The 22,339-nt window shown below is 41.0% G+C and overlaps 1 protein-coding gene across 2 annotated transcripts; it reads left to right on the plus strand.

Moving 5' to 3' along the window:
- The first annotated feature begins 271 nt into the window (after positions 1-271).
- SOCS5 (suppressor of cytokine signaling 5) lies at positions 272-21,686 on the plus strand. Of its 2 annotated transcripts, none has more exons than XM_035111172.3 (2): positions 272-721; positions 19,993-21,686. In XM_035111172.3, the coding sequence occupies exon 2, from the start codon at positions 20,005-20,007 to the stop codon at positions 21,601-21,603; it is 1,599 nt and encodes a 532-aa protein (XP_034967063.1). In that variant the 5' UTR covers positions 272-721; positions 19,993-20,004; the 3' UTR covers positions 21,604-21,686. The 2 variants fall into 2 exon arrangements, with proteins under 2 accessions (XP_034967063.1, XP_034967064.1); XM_035111173.3 differs by having other exon boundaries at positions 622-757.
- Positions 21,687-22,339: the final 653 nt, after the last annotated feature.

Here is a 22,339-nt window from a genome sequence, read left to right on the forward strand (position 1 = left end):
CTTACTCCTTCATAACCATGGATAGGGATCCGTGCATGAAGTTTTTCCTAAAAAATAAAATAAAATCGCCGTCTACGGTCTTTCCTGTCAGCCGTGCCCCATTCCAAAATGGGCGCTGAAGCGACACCCGTCCTGCTGCGCGGACAATCTGCCCTCAGCCAATATTGTTGCTTGGGGGGAGGTAAGAGCGCGGTTAAGAGAGAGAGAAGGGGAGGGAGGGAGGGAGGAGTGGGCGTGGTTTGCATATTACTTATTCCCACGATCGGGGATTGGCTGCTTCGCTTCTAATCAGGGGGGATGTCGAGAAGGCCGCGTTGCTACGTTTCTCTCCAGGCCTGCTCCCCGCCTCAGCCGAGCTTAACGGTTGGCCGGAGGACGCGAGGCTGCCCCTTCGTTGCGATTGGCTTCGACGCCGTCACTCCACCCTTTCGCCCGTCTCCCCCGCCCCATCCTCCTCCTCTACCGTGTCTCTCGGGTCGCTCGTTCGCTCGCTGGCTGCCTGGGCCTGAGGCAAGAGCCGTTTCGCAGGCCGCAGGAGGGGAGGGGGCTTCGCGCTGCTGCCGCCGCCGCCTCTGCGACAGGCCGAGCGCGCTCCGGGGTGATGCTGGGACCCAGGAGAGAGCCAGCCCGGCGCTGAGGAGAAGGCAGAGAGATGCGCCGGCCTTCCAGCACCGCCAGCCTCCGCGGCCGCCTCCAACGGCCCTGAGCCGCCGCTTAGTAGGTGAGCCCGGCTGGGCGGACTAGACCGAGGGCGAAGGTAGGGGGGTCGCCGAGAGAGGAAAAGAGGGAGCGGGGAGGCCTGACCGGCCGGCCCGACAACCCACCGTTCCCCTCAGGAAGGCCCCGTCGTTAGGAGGAGGGCGACATGCCAGGTCTGCCACTTCCCGCCCCCGCAGGGAAATGTTAACGGGACGGGAGGGAGGGAGGCGGGCAAAGCACCCCCCGCCACCCCACCCCCCAAAATTAAAAAATGCAAAGGCTTTGCAGCTTAAGGGGCATAATGCTCCTGACTGTACCGTGGCCATGAAAGATAAACTTTACACTGTACTGTAGAACGCCGCCTTTCATTCATTCATTTTGCAAGTTTGAAAGGTGAGGAGGGGGCTTAAAGTGAAATTGCCGCCTGGTTGCCTCTGGTCTTGACCTCGAAGGGGCTGGAGGAAGACGTAAGCTGAAATAATGTCAGTGGGGTGGGCGGAACTGCACAAATATCCTTTCCTCCGTTTTGCTGACTGGCGAGTCCGTTTTTGTATTATATTTATTGGTGGTAGGTGGGGGTGGCCGTTATTTTTGTGGCCTCTGAAGCCTTGATCTGCGCGGTCGGGTGTGGGAGTGAGTTGCAGTCAGATGCATGTCAAGATTTAAGCAGGACTCGTTAGTCGGATTTTCTTAGAGCTCTCCTATCAATGTCCAGGTTTTCCTTGCTTTGAAATTCAATACTGTATTGGCAAGTGTACTCCAGCCAGTTTCTTCAGAGCTGGAAGCACGCTTTCCCCAGAGGTGGTTGTGGTTATTTCCAGGGGTGGGTCCTGCAGTAGATAGGTGCCCATTTCATCGTTAATAGTAGCCTACTCTTTCCTGAAAATCACCCCAAGCCTTATTGACTTGTTCAGATACTGCATTAGATGAGTTAACAAATCACTGCAACTGATAACTCAGTATGGAATCTTGTTATCAAGTAGGGTATGTAAGAAATGGTTGTAATGAGTAGATAGTACAAAGGAATGAAAAATCCATCCAAATGTAAGAAGCTGCTTTATACTGGTTAAAACTATTACCCTGTCAAGCCCCGATTTCTTATTCAGTCTAGCAGCAGCTTGGAGAATTTGTCCCTTTCCCAGGTTTGCTGAGATTATTTAGCCAGCACTTTAGTACTGTACACACAAAGCATGGGCTTTGACACTGAGATCTACTAGTTGCTCCCTATTGTGGTTTTGTGCATGACAGGGTTGGTCTTCTATTGTATTCTTCTCAGCCATGGATAAACTGAAGGTGACTTCAAATGTGATGGATTTTGTGCCCCTAAGCCCTTCGGTGTAGGGAGAGATGTGCATATAGCAGGCATATTTTTGTACACAGTGATTAGATATAACAAACTGGATGTGTATGAACTTGAATGGGGAGGCTGCAGCCATTTTCAATGGCTTGGGTCTGTGATTGTTGCACACCAGTACATGCAGTTTGTATTATAGTACTGCCTGTACAAAATTTGTCCTGCTAGAAGCAGTCTTAGATAAGTCACTTTGTTCAGTCTGTCCCATTATCTGTAAGATTGATAGCACACCATACCTCAGAGTAGGGTAGTATCGTGAGAATGACAGTTGTTTTGTTCAAGTTCTCTGTACATGGTGCTGTATTAAAGACTGCGATATTAATGCTTAATACATTTTTTTTGTACTATGCCCTTTTAAAATGTGGTTTTTTGTAGGGGAGTTACTGGGTTGTTGCTGTTTTTATTTTGATTATATATTTTGTGGTTTTATATTTTGATTTTATTCTATAAACTGCCCTGAGACCTTCATGTATAGGGTGGTATATAAATTAAAACAGAAATAAATAAATAACCCTACCCAGTATTATGTGAACTACTTTTAAAGTGAGTTAGCATGTAATCTTACTTTAACATGAGCCTTAAAGTGTGATGAAATACAAATTTATAACCAGTTTACTAACTATGTGATAGGAGAATCTAATTCTTCTGTTTGATTATGACTTCTAAATGCCATGGCACTTGCAGCATAAATAAATGTTCAGTCTGAAGTACTGCTATATTCTTTTGGTCATGTTGCCAGGTGTGTGTATTGGATCAGTCTTATTTTTTTAGTAAAAACAAACCTTGTAAAGTAGGTGTGTTCTCTCCGCCGCGCCCCCCCCCCCATTTAATCAATCAGTTAATTTTGTTATTTATAGACCTTCTTCCAAGGTATTTCAGAATGCATTAAAATGACAAAATATTGCAAACATAAAATAATTATGTAAAACACAACACAACTAAAAATAGAATTGCAGCCTTGGGTTTGGAAACCAGTTAAGTATATAATTATGCCTGATATCTAGACCCAATTGCTGAGAGCCTTATAAGCCAATATATTTACTCGGAAGGAGGTTCATTGATTTTATTGTGACACACTTGCATATGGATGCATGAACCTGCCTATCAGAGCATTGGTCCATCTCACTGACTATTGTCTGCTGCTGACTTAGCAGTGACTTTCTAGGATTTAAGTGTACATTGGCCTTCGAAAGAAATAAGCAAAAATGTTGTCAGGAAATATGTTCCTTTGCCTTAAGACACAGTGCTTAGTCAAGCAAAATTGCTTTCTTAGTTCAATTTTATCTTTGTAGTGTATATGCATACAATACTGACTTTGGTTTTAGGTCTCTTTCACACAAGATGGCTTCACAGGCATAATCAGGAGGGAACATGATGCATGATATTTCTAGGATATAAATATCCAGGAAATGCTTTAACCTCAAGACAACCTGAACTCTTAATGAGGAGCATGATGATTGCTTTTCTTGCAGATTACCATGCAAAATAAATTGTTCATTCTGGGTCACCTGTAGGGCAGTGAAATAGAGCAATGTGGAAGTGCCTGGAGGAAATACCTATTTGTGCAAAAACACATCCAGCTTTTTAGTCACTAAGATTTCAGCCAAGAAATTCTTCATGTGAGTGCTGGAATGTTTTACAAAATTTCATAAATTGCAAACGAAAGTTGTTCATAGACAGTAATACTGTCTGTAGATTCTACAGACAAATCTGTAGATTTGAGGAACGCTTCTAATATCCTTAATTTTTTATATACACAAGTGTGTCACAATAAATTTAGGACATTACATATTCTTGAATGAAGACCCCCTGAAGAAGAGGAGGAATGATCTGTCATAGTGAAATTTGTTGTAGATCACCTTCCTGTGAATATCTTTCAATTTGTGAGAGTTTAGTATTGACATGGTTTTTCATTAAAGCTGCCAAAGGGGAACAGAGCAGGGCATTCTCTAAATTAACTAGGTTGCTGGGAGCCTTATGAATACTTAACACAGTAGAAATCGCATTGTTTCCCTTTGTTCTCTCTGTTTACCGCATGTATCTAGCTGGAGACTAGTACTGAATTAGTCCTAGAAACATTGTAGAGAATTCATTGCAGCCATGAGCTAAGATTACTGACTTGTTTTATATAACATTGGACAAGTTGTATGCAAAGTGTTTCAGATTATTTTCCTTTCAGAATTAAAAACAGTATTTCCTAGAAGGCCAGGTAATTCTGAGGAAGAGATGTGGCTTGGCACTTGATATACTATATTTAAATTTATTGAGGTCAGGCAAGTAAGTCTACACTGCTGTCCTTTTATGGTCATGTAACAGATTTTCACTCCAAATACTGAAACTATTGTGTTAATAGTTTTTGGTAGAGACCCTAACTCTGCTAGCTGGATAGAAACTTAAAGGACATGGGTTGTTAGTGTTTGGCTGTTCTCATCAAAACATTCAGACTGAAAGTTTCAGGCTTAGTTCAGCTGTAACATTGAAACTTTGCTATTACAGGAAATCGTTTCTATAGCCTACCTAATATTTTAAGCCTTGTAACAACATTTTGGGTTAGATATGTTGATGTCTTTTGTCAGTATGTGGCAAGCTAAGTTCATGTCTCTTTATGGCTGAGAAGGGATTTGAACCCACAGCCAACACACTAGCCACTGATTGGACACAAAATGTGATCCTGAGAGTAGTTACAGACTTTGATAATAGTGCTTAAAGCCAGTGTGGGATTTACATTTACCTGGTAATCTTGGTCAGCAGTTTGTTATTGGCAGACGTTTGGGTTGCAAAAGTTGCACCGACAGCTGACTTGGGTGCACTTGCTACATTTCTACTTTGCTCGTTCCTAAGTCCTTCACTGCTGAATTGTCATATTTCATGATCCTCAGTTTGTCAGAAGTTGACTGTGTATTTTAAAAGAAGCAGAATCAATGCTGGTTCTCTAAATCACCCTTCTCCAATGTGGTGTCTTCCAAATGTTCCAGGCTCAATTCCAGCCAGGGTGGCCAATGGCCAGGGATGATGGAAACTGTAGTTCAGAATATCTGAATGGCACTGTGTTGAGGAAGGCTTCTCTTAAACTATTTATTCTGCATTTTACTTTAAATTCTGTGCGACTTTGTGGCTCCTAACCATGCTTCTTCCTAGAAAGTTAGGCTGCACGTGCTAACCCCATTTATCTGGGAGTTAGTCCCATGGATTTCAGTAGGACTTACTTCTGAGTAGATATGACTAGGACTATTCTGTTAAAGTCCTATTAAAGACAGATGCTTAGAAAACAATTTCATATTAGGTTCTAAAACATTTGTACTCATTGAGCAGGGACATATACCACACATTATCCTCTTGAGCCGCAGCATAAATTTCCAAACCATAATGTTAATTTTGAAGTCCTAAGGCCAGTATTTTTGTTCATGCTCATTCTGACTTTGCACTTGGATCAAGCTGTAAGGCCTTCTAAAAAGTAAACTGCTGATAGTTTAAAGCCACAAAACCAGTGCACACTTTGAAGCAAATTCCATTGAGTAAAGCATTTTCCTCTAAAACAGGTATGAGGATTTTGTGTTAATTTACCAAAATGCCTATTTTACAGGGCCAGATAACATGGCACCATATATGCTCATATTTTTATCACTTGCCATGAAGCAAAGCCTCAAACCACTCTGTGTTGTCTTTTTTCATTCCTATTCTGGATTCTTTCCTCCATGCCCTTTTTTGGCTTTGGAAATGGCCTTGCAACTTTCTCTTTTCCTACCTTTTTAAAACGAGCTTTCACTATTACTTGTCCTGCTTGTTTAGTTGACCTCTGTTGGCATTTTAAACAGTGTTTTATACTTTTTGGTTTGACTTACGCTACTGTATAACCAGAAGTTTGGATTCTCGAAATTCCGGATAAAGGGAGGGGCATCCAGTCATGCTTGGTTAGTGGTTAGTGCCATTGAAATTGTTATGCCTAAATAGGTGCATCGTGGCAAACCTGCATCTTTAAATTGTATTTTCCTTATTTTTCCTTTAAAAAGATGCTTAAAACTAATAAACATTTAGACTGCCTTGGTAATACATTTAACTATACGAAGCAGGCAGCTTATCCTTCTTTGGTGATCACTCGTAGCCGAGTAAGATTGTCTTCCATAAACACGGTTTTAACAATGGGTCCGTAAGTGACTGTGGAGGCCAATTCTGGATCCACACGTCCTTCCACAGTGGGGACATTGGTTTTCCAATGACTGTTGGACAACCCAAGTAGCTGGATTCATTAGGGCTGGTTGTTACATTTCTTTCTTCCGGGTCATTCCACGCGAAATCACCTGGTGCCATATGCTCTCACAACTCAGATTTTATTCAAAAAATTTTTATATGTAGATACCTATGAGATAAGCTCAAAATAATATTTTAATATTTTTTGGTCCATATTGAATATCTTTTGGATGATAGGTCTAATGATATTGCACAGGCCGTGGCAAAGTTTCTTTCGGAAGTTATAAGAATCAAATATCATCATGTTTGAGGCAAAACAAAATGACCGTCTCGGTTTCTCTCTCTTGTGTGGTTGGCTGTCTCAATTGTATTTTGTTCTGAAATTGTTCAATGGGTCTTTGAACCGCAATAAAGATTTATATAGAGAATATGCAGAAATGGCAAAACTCACGGGAAGACTCAGATAGAATGATAATGAAGACTTTAGAAAAAGACTGGGAACCGTTTATGATGTATCTACAGAAATATTGTAAAGAAATTGACTCACTAGCAGGGTTTGATTAAACACAAGTAAGAAAATAAGTTTAAAAGTCAAGAAATAATAATATGGAATGTAATTCAGTGATTATATTGAGGTATAAGATCATAAAAATAAGACATAAATTAAGCAGAAATAATAAATATTTAAAGAACCAGAAGGGGAAGTTGAGGGAGGTTTTTTCCCCTTCTTTTTTGTTTATATGACAACTGTTACATTGTGTTATTTGGTTGAATATTAAATTGTAAATCCAATTTTTATATATATACAGTGGTATTTCAGGTTACAAAAACTTCAGGTTACAGACGCTTCATGTTACCGACTCCGCTAACCCAGAAATAATACCTCTGGTTAAGAACTTTGCTTCAGGATGAGAACAGAAATTGCATGGCGGCGGCAGCAGGAGGCCCCATTAGCTAAAGTGGTACCTCAGGTTAAGAACAGTTTCAGGTTAATAACAGACCTTCGGGACGAATTAAGTTCTTAACCAGAGGTACCAGTGTGTGTGTGTGTGTGTGTGTGTAGCTTTGACCATATCATTGCAGGAGTGTTTTATACAATAAAATGAGCAAGGGTTCTGAGACTTATTTTGTTTTTATTAAATAATAAAACTTAATTTTTAAAATATATCAGATGACATTGTAACATAAGAGGGTACAATTTTAACGATTCTCATGAATGTGTGAGTTATTTCAGGCTCAAAGAGACCTTAAACCTGTACAAAAATAAATAAATAAAAATTGTAAGAAAATTACTTCAAAATGAATTTATTTTATAACCACAAAAACCACCTCCTTATTTTTAAAACATAACAAGTACATGGTTAGCCCATTCTACAACAAAAGTATGAAACGTGTTAGTTGCAGTTTGTGTGCTATGGCTTATCGAACCTACCTGGAATATAATGACAAAAATTCACTTTGAATGGTTGGTAACCCTTTTCTGTGGCACTTGAAGACCATTTTATACCTTATTTTGAAATATTGATACCAAAATAAGCCCAATCGGTTGAAAAATAAGCAAAACAGGAGGGTTTTTTTTACAGTGACGCAGAAATTACATTAGCCTAAATCTAGGCCTAATGCCACTTATAAAAAAATGTTGATATCACCAACCTCAGATATGCTGATGACACAACCTTAATGGCAGAAAGTGAGGAGGAATTAAAGAACCTTTTAATGAGGGTGAAAGAGGAGAGCGCAAAATATGGTCTGAAGCTCAACATCAAAAAAAGTAAGATCATCATGGCCACTGGTCCCATCACATTCTGGCAAATAGAAGGGGAAGAAATGGAGGCAGTGAGAGATTTTACTTTCTTAGGTTCCATGATCATTGCAGATGGTGACAGCAGTCACAAAATTAAAAGACGCCTGCTTCTTGGGAGAAAAGCAATGACAAACCTAGACAGCATCTTAAAAAGCAGAGACATCACTTTGCCAGCAAAGGTCCGTATAGTTAAAGCTATAGTTTTCCCTGTAGTGATGTATGGAAGTGAGAGCTGGACCATAAAGAAGGCTGATCGCCGAAGGATTGATGCTTTTGAATTATGGTGCTGGAGGAGTCTCTTGAGAGTCCCATGGACTGCAAGAAGATCAAACCTATCCATTCTTAAGGAAATCAGCCCTGAGTGCTCACTGGAAGGACAGATCCTGAAGCTGAAGCTCCAATACTTCACCTCATGAGAAGAGAAGGCTCCCAGGAAAAGACCCTGATGTTGGGAAAGATTGAGGGCACAAGGAGAAGGGGACGACAGAGGACGAGATGGTTGCACAGTGTTCTCTAAGCTACGAACATGAGTTTGACCAAACTGCGGGAGGCAGTGGAAGACAGGAGTGCCTGGCGTGCTCTGGTCCATGGGGTCACGAAGAGTCGGACATGACTAAACGACTAAACAACAACAATAGAAAATGTATGTTCTTTAAAAAGTGATTTATTTTGAATTGAATACATTTTAATTTTAGTAATTAGTGACTGCAGCAGTAGTCTGGAGGATAGTATTCAACTTAAGTTTTGCTCAGAATAGACCATTGAAATTAATGAACATTACTAAGTTAGGTCCATTAGGTTTACCTTGATTAAAACTCAGAGTGACAAATGCTGTATTTTGGGTCAACCTGGAATTCTGGTGTGCAAAGTCCACTGCAGTTTTTAATACCGTATATATCTTATGTGCCGATGCCCAAAAGAGGCTGTACCACTCTATAACCTTTGGGCAATTTAGAAATTTTTGGCTCTGGCATGACCGAGAAAGCTGCTCAAGCAGCAAATGTGAAAAGCTGAAAAGAAATAAAAAGGGTGGGGGGAAAGAAGTAAAGGGACTGAGGGGATGAGATCATAGAAGGGAAACTGAGGGAATGGAAAAATGAAACTTAAACATCCAGCTTTAATATAAGGTTTTCATTTTAGTTGCTCAGCACTTTCAAATATATTGAAATTAACTAACAATAGTGCGTACTGTTACTGGTCCCAGTGTTCAAGTAAACTAAACCATTTCTAGCTACATACGGTAAGAAAACTACTCTACTTAATGGAACAGCAGCTTCAGTATTTGAATGAAACCATATAAAACTCCATCTTTCTAAGTCATCTGTTCATCAAGAATGGAGGTTTAAGCCATACTTTAACAGATTAAACCCAGTCTGCTCTTAGAAACCTCCAGAGAAAGGGCATAGACGCCCTTGGTTTTAAATTTCCATAATGCTCCTTAGCAAAGCTTTCTTATCTGCATTCTGGGCATTGATTTTTATTTTCATGTGATTATTTTTGTTGCAAGCTGCCCAGAAAGTTTTGTTATAGGGAGCCATATAAACAATAATAAATCAGTAATAAATATATGTTTGTCTGATAGTTTAAAAAGAAACTTTAAAAAAGGTAAATAGCTCTAGTTCGATTATATTAAGAAGTGCAGCATCTCTTTCTATACACTAAGTATGATAGAATCAGCTTCTTGTTTGCACTATACACTAAGTATGATAGAATGAGCTTCTTGTTTGCTGTAATTAGTGGCACGATTCCAAGAACCTTTCAAGGCATGGCACCTATACTACTTGGAGCTTGAAGATTCAGGATCATGTTCATGTCATATTTCTTTTTGCTCAAAGATGGGTAGCAGTGCAGAAAATATGATTCAAGATACCACTTGATAAGCTCTTACGTACAATAAACCAGTACAGTACCATAAGGGGAGGGACTTCCAGCCATTCATCAGGCAAGGCCTTTTCCACCTGCCTTGCTCAATTATAGTTTAGAAATTATTTATTGTAATTGTTAAGAGTGGATTTCTGTTTAATTTTTATATGCTGAAATTTAATATTCTATACTATTCTAATGGATTGTTGAATATTACTTTATTTGATATAATTTGCTTATTTTAAAGTTATGTTTTATTATCATATTTTTGTGTTGGATTAGATCAGGCATTCCCAAACTTTGGCCCTCTAGATGTTTTGGACTACAATTCCCATCTTCCCTGACCACTGGTCCTGTTAGCTAGGGATCATGGGGATTCGAACCGCCGACCTTCTGATCGGCAAGTCCTAGGCCCTGTGGTTTAACCCACAGCGCTACCCACGTCTCATTAAGTAAGTACTCTCTAGTTGCAGTTGGTATGCTCTTACCTGAGACTAAATCCCATTGAATTTAATGGTACTGACACCTGCACTGAATGGCATTCAGTCTTCAAAATTTTCTTACCCCTCCTCCCAAAAGACCACCCAGCCATCTTAGGAGTGTCTACTTGGAGGTAAACCAATTGTGGCTTACTCCCTATTAATTAGGTATAGGATTACAGTATAAAATGAGTAGCTTAAGGCAAGCTATATGTGATGAGCATTTCTGTTGGGAGGGATGCGGGTGGCACTTAAACCACTGAGCCGCTTGGGCTTGCCAATCAGAAGGTCTGCCATTCGAATTTGTGCGACAGTGGTGAGCTCCTGTTGCTCTGTCCCAGCTTTTGCCAACCTAGCAATTTGAAAGCACACCAGTGCAAATAGATTATGGTTACCATATTTTTTTCCAATGAATCCGGGGACACTTTTTTGCAGCAGCCAAGGGGTTAAAAGACAGTAGCACCCAGATTATTAGTAGGGAGCAGCATTTTGTAAACATATGTAGTTTCCATGGCAACCAGAGCCACGTTCCTTGGTTATCGGTGGGGAGGGGGAGAGAGGGAAGGGAAAGCAAGAATAGGAGGGGATGGATGGAACAGAGGGAAGAGTGTGTGTGTATCTGTGAGCATGTGTGTGTTTTTGCCCCCCCCCCTTTTCTGGGATTCCTGAAAGCGTCACCGAAAAGGAAGGGAGGAAGGAAAGAAATAAGGAAGGAACAAAAGAACAAAAAGGGGGAGGGGGTAGAGAGAGGACAGAGAGTCAGGTCGTCCCAGAAAAAGGTACATGAGGAATACAAATGGATAGATAACTAAAGCTATTTTAATACGAACCTCCCCTATTTTCTGTCCGACTCTTCAGGCAGAAAAAAATGTAATATGGAGAACGTGCGGGGAGGGGTAGAGACATGTGGCGGAGTATTTTTATTTATTTTTACAAGCGAGGAGGCAGGAGGAGGGTGTCTCCTTTGGTCGGGCAATAAATGCATCCAGCCTTTATGACCGCCATCAGCGATCCTTACCTTGCATCCGCACCCCTCTCAAATTCGAACGTTTGAGAAGGAGCGTCATAAACCGTTTGCCGGCACCCTCCACATCTCCCCTCAGCCCTCACGGCAAGGCCATCACCGGCATTAGTTCCCGCCGAAACAGCAATAAAGAAGTGGAAGCAGCAGCAGCAGCAGGAGGGTAGGAGAGGGGGAAAATGTTCCCGCTCGCCTAATGCAGCCCAGCCGTCTGCACCGGCGACAGTGCCTCTCACCCTGCCATCTTCCAGGCTACCTGAGAGGGTGGGGTGGGGCACTCCAACAAGTTCTGCTGCGCTTGGCTGCGCCGTAGGCGGCTCTGCACATGTTCGGGGGCCACCGTTGGAGTCCGGGGAGAAGGGAGCTCGGGACATGATTGACAGGCCCCGCAGCCCACCACGAGGTCGGAGGAGCGGGGAGGCTGGCTGGGCGTGCCGAGGTTCAGTCCAAGTGCCTATCAACTGCTCCAGGAGGCTGAGAGTGCCGAGGGGGTGGGGAGCGAGCAGAGTTTGGGCATGTGCTGCTCGCTCCCTAGGGTTTGCCTTGCACATACAAACATTATCAAAGCTGCCAACGCTGTAACCGCCGCCACTCTCTGGGCATAGACCAGGGGACATTCATTAGAATCTGGGGACATTATGGGGACAGATTTTGTCCGGGGATAGATTGGTGAATCAGGGGACTGTCCCTGGGAATCGGGGACGCCTGGCAACCCTAAAGTAGATAAATAGGTACCGTTGCAGTGGGAAGGTAAACAGCGTTTCTGTGCTCTCTGGTACTCGTCATCAATCCGGAGAGCTGTCTGTGGACGAACGCTGGCTCCCTCAGCCTGCAAAGGGAGCCTATGACTAGACTTAACCATCCAGGGGTCCTTTACCTATTGGGTGAAGGAACCCTTTTAGAGAGAGAGAGGGAGGGAGAGGGAGAGAGGAGAAGCAGATGCAGAATGTTGAAAGTTGAGGGTGATAAGACTGTTTAATACTTTCTATTGCAAGTGCTTTTCTTCTCAGAATTAGCTCCAATAGCCCCTGTTCTCCTTGTGAGCAAAAATATTAGGGGTGTCTGTATTCCTTCCTCTCCCTCCTTGAAAGTGAGGCAGAAGCCAGAAGGGTAAAAAGTAAAAAAGAACTTCACAGCTCCTCCCCATCTATACTCTGCTCCTGATTCCAACCTCCTCTTGCTGCTTTTTTGCTTATAAAATAAATAAGTCATTAAGATGAATTTGGGGCTGCTCATCACTTTGTAGTCTCATTGCCATTTTTCAGATTGGTTTGAAAGTTATCTTAGATGGTATCTTTCCAGCTATACTCTGTCATGAAGCCAGTGTGTTTTAAGTAGTTGACCTTTTCAGTAGCTAATTGATAGCTCCTTGATTTCTCCCCTGCCCAGCACTAGGAGACAATGTGAGTCTGCTGCCTAAGGCAATTGGAGCAAATTTCATGTTGTTGTTTTGCCTTGATTATAAGCGTTTCCATTTTCTACTGATGTGGATGTGACCATTTTGTTTGTTTTTAAACTAGTTGGTGTATTGTATGTTATGAAGCTAGCGGATGCACTATAGGTATTTGGGGGGCTTTTTTTTTTAACAAAGTACTCAAATGAACATTCTTGCAGTGCAATCCTATTCTTGTTTCTCAGCAGTTCAACTATTCTCAGTGGGGCTTGCTCCCAGTTAAGCATGCATAGGATTGCAGCCTGATTGCACTTTATTGTCAAGTAGTAGATGAGTGAACTAGAACATATTTGCTCTCAAATTATTGCTCTCAATAAAGAGGTCATCAAGAGTTCTGCTATGCTTTGCTTGCAAGCTCAATGACCCTCTTGACTGCCCACCTGTTTTTTATTTTAACCATAGTAGATTACAAGCTAGGAAACTTAAATATAGCAGTACAAAAAACATTATTTCAGTGACTCATGCACAGCTTTCTTGTCCAGAGCAGAATATAACTTGAGGTGTATGCACTTCCATGGAAGCAGAAAACCTTCACATGGGGGAGGGGGCAGACTGAAGATAGTGTGATTTTGTCAGCTATCTTCTGAATTAAAAGTCTTGGGTTAAGAGTCTGGCTTTAAATCTTTTAGATAAATAAATAAATAGTTTCTGCTAGTTCTGTTATCAACATTTGTCCTGATAGCTTTTGGGAAGAGGTCACATAGGCACTAAAAGGCTATTCACAGTTGTCAGGTTTCTATCTTGGTTGGTAGAATTCAACCCCAAGCATAGAATTCTGAAACATTGCTTTGAGTGCATATAGCATTTATTGAGTTCTCATTCTTATATAGATCAAAACAAGAGCTGTAGCTATTTCTTGCTTCTGTGGCATCATTGCAGCTCATCCAATAGATACAGGCTGATAATCAGTTTTTATTTAGTAGTGGAATTCAAGGAAAACTTTCCTTATAGAAATAAAAACATCGCTTTTTGGGAAAGGTCCTAGAAATAATTGTTTTATTATTTTCTGAAATTACACCACAGGTGAAGAACTTTGTTGAAAGATGGTATCTGACAAAGAATTAAAACATTGTCATATTGGTGCTTACAGCTCTGATCACAGTAGACTGTGTGGAAAATACTGTTTTCCTTAAAAAAAAATTATGCTAAATTATTGAAGTAAGAATATTCTTGACTGAGAGAGTTCCACCCCTCACCCTGTGCTGGTTGCCCTTTCTTTCCCTGTTAATTCTTCATATAATTGTTGTTAAGTCTCTGCAATGGTGTAATTTCGGTGATCACACATCTAGAACATTGATCATTTTAGAAAAATGGCCACCTGTTGACTGACAGTAAACAAAGTTGTAAACTTTCAGTGGCCAAAATCTTGCCTCTTTTTTTTTTTAAAGCCAGCAGTTCCCAATATTTGGTCTAAATTTCTTTTCTGATAAACATGCAGCATCAATGCTTTGTGGGACAGCAGAAGTCAGGTTGCATCTGTTATCAGAACTGTCATTGCTGGGGACACCATGCAATTCAGGCTGATAAGATACATATCCTTATTTATACAGTGGTACCTCTACTTACGACCTAGGGCTTGCTGATCAGAAGGTCGGCGGTTCGAATCCCTGTGACGGGGTGAGCTCCTGTTGCTTGGTCCCAGCTCCTGCCAACCTAGCAGTTCGAAAGCACGTCAAAATGCAAGTAGATAAATAGGAACCGCTACAGCGGGAAGGTAAACGGCGTTTCCATGTGCTGCTCTGGTTTACCAGAGGCGGCTTTGTCATGCTGGCCACATGACCTGGAAGCTATACGCTGGCTCCCTCGGCCAATAATGCGAGATGAGCGTGCAACCCCAGAGTCGGTCACGACTGGACCTAATGGTCAGGGGTCCCTTTACCTTTACCTTTACCTCTACTTACGAATTTAATGCATTCCGAATGCACATTTGTAAGTAGAAAAAAATTGTAAGTCGAATCCCATAGGAATGCATTGGGAGAAAAAATTCGTAAGTCGAAGCAACCCTATCTAAAAATTCGTAAGTAGAAAAAATCCTATCTAAACCGCATCCAAGATGGCGGACGGAGCTCTATTCATAAATAGAAACATTCGTAAGTAGAGTTATTCGTAAGTAGAGGTACCACTGTACTGCCATGGCCAATTTTATCAGGTAAGGATAGCATGTTGTAGGGTTTATATGTGCTGGCCATTATCCCTGTCTCCATGTAGGGGATTTATTGGAGGGAGGTGGCGAGCAGTTCTTCCCTTACCTTGTGTGGGTGTGAGTTCGCGCTTATATAAATGTGTGCATAAGAGGGTGTACTTGAAGAGAGTGGCTAAAGAAAACAACTTTTTCCCACTCTCTGCCCCTGTGCCTCCTGCAAATTCAGCAAGCACATTCTGTGCCAACTTTTAAAAGCCTGCTGAAAACTTTTATATTCTGCTATGCCTGTGCAGGCAATTAAGAACACACCTCCCCCCCCCATGGTTCATTTATGTTTGTTTTCAATTTCTTTTTGTTTTTTAAAAATGATTTTATTATTTGGCTTTGTGTTTTTATATTGTTCCAAACCACTGTGATATATTATTATGATACAATGGTATATAATTTTTTTATAAATAAATGTGGGGCCATATGTGTATGTGTGTGTGTGTGTGTGTGTGTGTGTGTGTGTAATCTAAACACAGACAATTGGGAAACACTGGTCTGCGAGTGCTCCAGTTGGAGAACAGCCTTTACCAAAGGTGACATGGATTTTGAAGACGCTCGAACTCAGGACGAAATGTGCTAAGAGAAGGCACATTTGGCAAACTCTCACCATGATCAACTCCTGCCCGGAAACCAATGTCCTCACTGTGGAAGGATGTGTGGATCCAGAATCGGCCTCCACAGTCACTTACTGTTAAGACCGTGTTCATGGAAGACAATCTTACTCGACTACGAGCCAAAGAAGAAGATATATAATAGTGAATTTATTCTTTGAGTGTAAATCCTTGTGTAGCAGCATCCACATACAAGGAAGGTATCAGCATATCTTGTTTTTTCAGAAGTAAAAAAAACTATAGGGGGAGAAAGACATGGAGGAAAATCCAGTGAAGACTGAGTATGTTCATTTGCAACACAATACTGAGTGTCTGGGGAGGAAGGGAAAATGGAAAATCAGTGTGGGTGGGGATTGAATGGAGGATTCTGGAAAATGACATGACTGATTAAAATCCTGCAAAGGTACCTTTCACACTGCAACATTAATTGCAGGTCCCACATGCACAGTTATGTTAGTGAAAGTCACAGCTGTGAGGTCAGGGCAAGTGCTTTAGTGAGACGAATGAAAGTTGTGCTTTATTTTCACAGTTCAGATATTTATTGACTACATTCACATAAGTGATACTAGACATTATGTTACTTTTATTTTGGTTATATTAAATGTTATTATTTTAACCACTAAATCACACTGGTTTCTAGGGTTCTTCTGCTATGGGGCAGCTGTATAAATTACCGTAAGTAGGTAAATATGAGGAAAGCAAAATGCCACTTAGAGAAGGATCTGAAATATTTTCCTTGCAGTTTGCATTTGTTTTATTCTGGATTGTTTTATTTGATGGTTTAATGATTTGTAAACCACTTTGAATTTTTTTCTTTAAAATAGAAAGCAGTACAGAAAATAATAATAATAATAATTAAAAATGCCACTGCAAAAAGGGTGCCTAGACATACCATTGTGGCAAACATAATATGTGTTTAAGGTGCCATTTAGCGATTTGCTTATATATCTGAGTTTGTAATAGTAATTGAAATTATGAATGAATAATGAATGAATTGGTCTACTACTGAACTACCAGTGTAGTGGCAAAGAAACTGAGCTTGAATCAAGACTCATACTTGAATTTTGCTTCTGCTATGAACTTACTAGGTGGCCATAGGCACGTTCTCAGCCTTATTTTCCCCATAAACAGTGGGAGCAGGGGCGTTTCACAATATTGACTTACCTCACAGAATTTTTGTAAAGCTCCCAATTTTGGGAGCTAAGTGGAGAAAAGGTGAAAGCTCTAGAGTCCTTTAGGGTAGAGGTTAACATTCTATATCTAAACCAAAAATACTGTGACTTTGGAAACAAAAACTCTTAAAATGCAAGCCGATCAGATTTTTTAAAAAGGTTGCCCATAGAAGAGTGCTCCACAAATATTTTGGCATTTTTCAATACAAAGAAAAAGACAAATGTGAATTATTTAAGACATCTTATTTGGACTTATACAGTTCACTGTCAATGTCTTTGTTTGCTGTCAATGAATATTAAAATAAACTTCGTTTGCTACAGTTAGAAATGCAGTCTTTGAATAAATCTATTGAATTGGAGGAAGCGCAAATGACTATTTAAAAAAACTAAAAGGATACAAAGTACTGGGTGGTGATGGTATTACAGGAGCATTCTTTAAACATTTTTACAATGAATTATATCCCCATCTAGCCAGTTGTTGAATGAAGTTTTTTCAGGGGATCTTCCACTGCATTCCAGGCATCAATCTAAAATAACAGTACTACTGAAAGTTGAGTTAAAACCTTGACCTAGTGGAAATATATTGTCCAATTAGCCTGTTAAACCAGGATGCTAAGCTGTATACAGACATTTTAATAAACTGGTTAAATATGTTCATTACAGGTTATATCTCCCCAGACCAGACGGGCTTTATGCCTTGCTGGCAGATAGCGGTTCCAATATGACGCCTATTGAATATCATTCATTATAGTAAAAAGAAAGGTAACACGCTTGGAGTAGCCTCATTGGCTGTTTACAAGGCCTTTGAAAGGCAGAGTTGGACATTTTTAAAAGCACTGATACATAGACTTAACATGGGAGAGTGGTTTATTAATTCAATTTTTGAAGTATACAATTTTGTTATTTAAATTGGCCCTGTTGCTAGGGGGAAGCTGCCTGCTCAGCCAATACCTTAATGGAAGGTTGATCACAATTTACAGTTGCAGAAACTAGAAACACTCAGCTCTAGTTTTCATTTTAAGAGCAAGTATGGTGGTAGATCGAAAACCCTGTCAAGCAGCAGCAAGTTTGTGCCATTTGCCCATCCAATGTGGCTCCCCAGTTAATTTGTTCTCCGTGGGTCCCAACCTGTGCCCCCCCACCTTCTGTAAACCACTTTGACATGTTGGCAGGGCTGCCCACCTGTGAATCCCCTGACATCACCTCCACCGCCATCATCATTTTTTTTGTATGCTGCCTTTCCATAGTTAAAATGATGCTCAAGGCTGCTTACAACATGCAAAGATTTACATAATCACAAACGCAACAAAAGTCATTCATAAATAAAACACATCAAATACCCATAACAGTAACACAAGCCCCCAAGCAATACCCCAAACCAAGAGTCTGTTCAGCAGCCTCAGCTTTTGTGACTGGAGTCAGTCAGGGCCCCGCCCTCTCAGGCTGGGTGGGAGAAGTCCAGCAAGGCAGGGAGCAGGAATCCCAGGACTGGCAAGGCATCAGCTGATCAATTTTACCTTTGCAGTGCAGCTTGCATTCAAGCAGCTTTGCAAAGGAATGTCCCAGCCAATAGAAACGGTGCCTGGAAGTTACAGCTGATCAGCACTGTCCTTCAAGCTCCATTTTTGGCAAGGCTTGGCTGCACTCAAGAGTTTCTGATTGGGAACCCCGGAGTGTAGCCAATCCCAGTGGGACATGAAGTCACTGGTGATCAGCCTGCGATTAGTACTGATTTCAAGTCCCCGTTTCAACATGGCTCTAATTGGGGGCTTCCGAGTGGAACCAATGCCACCCAAAAGGGGTTTGCATTTGATGCCAGATCTAAAAAGTACCAAATACAAGCCTTGCTTGCCAAGGAGCAATTGGGGGCACATTTTCAGGTTCCCCGTGGTTCCTTTGCACCACCCGTGTCTTTATCTTTACATATATGATGTCATGTGGGGTTGATGGATGTGACTTGGGGAAAATAGGATTGTGTCCCAAATTAGGATGCCTGCTGGGGCCTAATTAGGCTGAAGGCTCCCCGCTACTGCTCTAATGCATAAAGCGACTATAAACAGATACTAGATGAGCATCTGTCAAATAACAGTGTTAAGCATGGGACAACCTGATGGTGTATTGGGTCGAGAACAAAATCTGCTGTATTACAATGTTATATCATTTTAATGGCAACTACAAAAATTGCTTACCTGGAAAACTAATCTTAGAAAAGGGATGTATATTTAGTAGTATTTTGATGTTGAGCAGCAGCTGGGGGAGAAGCAAGCAGCCAGCTCAAATGATCAGCCAACTCCTCAGTTCACCAACTGCTTTGTGGGTCATCGTTCAGAATTGTTGCTTCAATGTACTTGCAGGTTGACAGGAATCTTTTCACAGAGTTTGCTAATACTTTCAAGAATATTATGGATCCTGTTGTTTTTAGCTCTGCCATTGCATTCTCCTAGCTTTGATATTTTCTACTCAAAAGTCCAGTGTTGCAGAAAGACTCTCATTTTTTAAAACATAATTTTTGTGGTAATTAGTATGAAACTATCTGTTAGTGAACACCTAAAAAGCTAGTAAGCTGAATTTTAAAAAGTACTAGTCACAGGTGATCCAAAATCTTCCTCCTGTTTTGTAACTTCTAAATATGGGAAATCTAAATGAATATGAATTCCCAGTTTAATTGGGAACAGTAGCTGAATAGTATCACCATGGAGGTTATATGAGCATGCATGTTATGCTACATTTTGTAGTATTTCTATTTGCAGAAAAGGCCTATGAAATGAATATTTTAATAAGGAAAGGGTGACACTTATGTTTCTTCCTCAGCTTCAACCTTATACATACACCTGTCCAAAGCCTATCTTATTTCTAAAATTATAACTGAAACCTCTGCACTCCATTACATAGAATATCATAAAACTGAAGTGTTCATTATAAATAGAAAATCCTAAATATTTTGGGTGTAGAGTATTTAAACAATTTGTTTTATTGTAAGCTACCATGAGGGCTCCATTGGGGTATATAAAGGGGAGTGATAAAAATAAAAACTTTCCCCCTTAGCTTCTCATTTTGTTAATGAGTTGTCTTAATAAGTGTTCAGAAACTCATTTTGAGTTTCTTTATTCAGCAGGTGACTTGACTAAAATATTGTCTTCCTGTGTTTGAAATTTAGATAACCTAATCCATGGGTAAAGTTGGGAAGATGTGGAACAGCTTCAAGTACAGATGCCAGAATCTCTTCAACTCTGAAGGTGGAAACAGAAGTGAAAATGTAGATGTAAACTCTAATTGTTCTTCTGTTAGAGATAAAAGTGTGTTTGCTCCTGATCCAGCTGTGCAACGACCCAGCAGCCCTTTAAGAGATGTTTCTTTACAACTGAGTCTAAACCCTTCGAAAAGCTCTGCAAGGAAAAATCAAAACTGTGCTGCAGAAATCCCACAAATAGTGGAAATAAGCATTGAGAGAGAGAGTGACTTGGGTGTTGCCACAGGAGCTAGACTTGCACGAAGAGATTCCTACTCAAGGCATGCACCATGGGGTGGGAAAAAGAAACATTCCTGCTCTACAAAAACCCAGAGCTCTTTGGATAGTGATAAAAGATTTGGCCGTTCTCGCTTGCAAAGGAGAGAGAGAAGATATGGCGTGAGCTCTGTTCATGACACGGACAGTGTCTCAAGCAGGACCATTGGGAGTCGCTCTCTGCGACAAAGACTTCAGGATACTGTTGGCTTGTGTTTTCCTATGAGAACGTACTGCAAACCATCCAAACCTCTCTTTTCTAACAAAAGAAAGATCCATCTCTCTGAACTAATGCTAGAGAAATGTCCTTTCCCTCCTGGGTCAGATCTGGCTCAAAAATGGCATCTAATTAAGCAGCACACAGCCCCAGTGAGCCCGCACTCGACTCTCTTTGATGCATTTGATCCTTCTGTGGCTTCTACAGAAGATGAAGAGGACAGGCTCAGAGAAAGACGAAGGCTCAGTATTGAAGAAGGGGTTGATCCTCCTCCCAATGCTCAGATACATACTTTTGAAGCTACTGCGCAAGTTAACCCGCTATATAAACTGGGACCAAAGTTGGCCCCTGGCATGTCTGAGCTGACTGGAGACTGTAGTTCAACGCCACAGGGAAGTTGCGACCCGGAGGAAGACACGACTACTCTCTGCTTGCAGTCGCGTAGGCAAAAGCAGCGCCAGATATCTGGAGAGAGCCATAGCCACACCAGCAGACAAGGAGCTTGGAAAGTACATACTCAGATTGATTATATACACTGCCTTGTCCCAGACCTACTGCAAATTACTGGCAATCCTTGTTACTGGGGAGTGATGGACCGCTACGAAGCAGAAGCACTTCTGGAAGGAAAACCCGAAGGCACTTTTTTGCTCAGGGATTCTGCTCAAGAAGACTACCTCTTCTCTGTGAGCTTCCGCCGTTACAACCGGTCTCTGCATGCACGCATTGAACAATGGAACCACAACTTTAGTTTTGATGCTCATGACCCCTGCGTGTTTCACTCGTCCACTGTTACAGGGCTTCTAGAACACTACAAAGATCCTAGTTCTTGCATGTTTTTTGAACCTTTGCTTACAGTCTCCCTAAACAGAACTTTCCCTTTCAGCTTGCAATATATCTGCCGGGCAGTAATCTGTAGGTACACTTCGTATGATGGGATTGATTGTCTCCCTTTGCCATCAATGTTGCAGGACTTTCTAAAGGAATATCACTATAAGCAAAAGGTCCGAGTGCGATGGTTGGAGCGGGAACCAATAAAGGCAAAGTGAACAGAGTTCAGAGTCCCCAGTAAGCTCACTAGAAATAGGTTTTTTTTTTGTGCAAATACAGTATACCTGTGGTTAGCACATCAGTGTTCAGCTTCCTCTTCATCTTCTTTTGCAATATGGTACTTTAAGCTTAATGTGTTTTTGAGTGTGTTCAGATGCTGCCTGCTATTAATCAAGCTTAGTTGTGAATATCTCTTGAAACAATATGCTGAACACAAATTCACACATTTTTTAACACGGGCTTGCAGATTATAATTGTTCAGTTCTGAAATACACTATTTTCTCCCGCAATTCCTATAGTTATTATGTAAAGCAGCCATTGAGTATTTTCTAAGTTCCATTCAATTTCAACAAAGTTGAGTTGCTGACTTTTTTCATTTTTGAACATTTGAACACCAGCAGTTGTGTTCCTGTGTAGTTGCTTTCTTAATACATTTTAAAGTTCAGTTTTTTCCCATGACAATTTTCACATTAAAGCTACTGTATTCTAAAGTGAAAAATCATGAGCGACAAGGGAAACTGCTGTCACCTAGCACTTCTAAGAATTGATCACGTACATTAGTGAGCACTTATATGCCTCTACCAGGCACCAAACTTTGGTTTTTAAAAGGGCTGTATCTCAATTAAGTATACTTTAGTGTATGATTGTTTGAGTGCAAATAGATTAATCAGCCAACTAAGTTTGCATAAATTTACATATCACTAAAATAGTAATCATATGCAAGAAAAAGTAAAC

This window comes from Zootoca vivipara, chromosome 3 (genome assembly GCF_965207765.1).
Source record: "Zootoca vivipara chromosome 3, rZooViv2.hap1.1, whole genome shotgun sequence".
Lineage (NCBI taxonomy): Eukaryota > Metazoa > Chordata > Lepidosauria > Squamata > Lacertidae > Zootoca > Zootoca vivipara.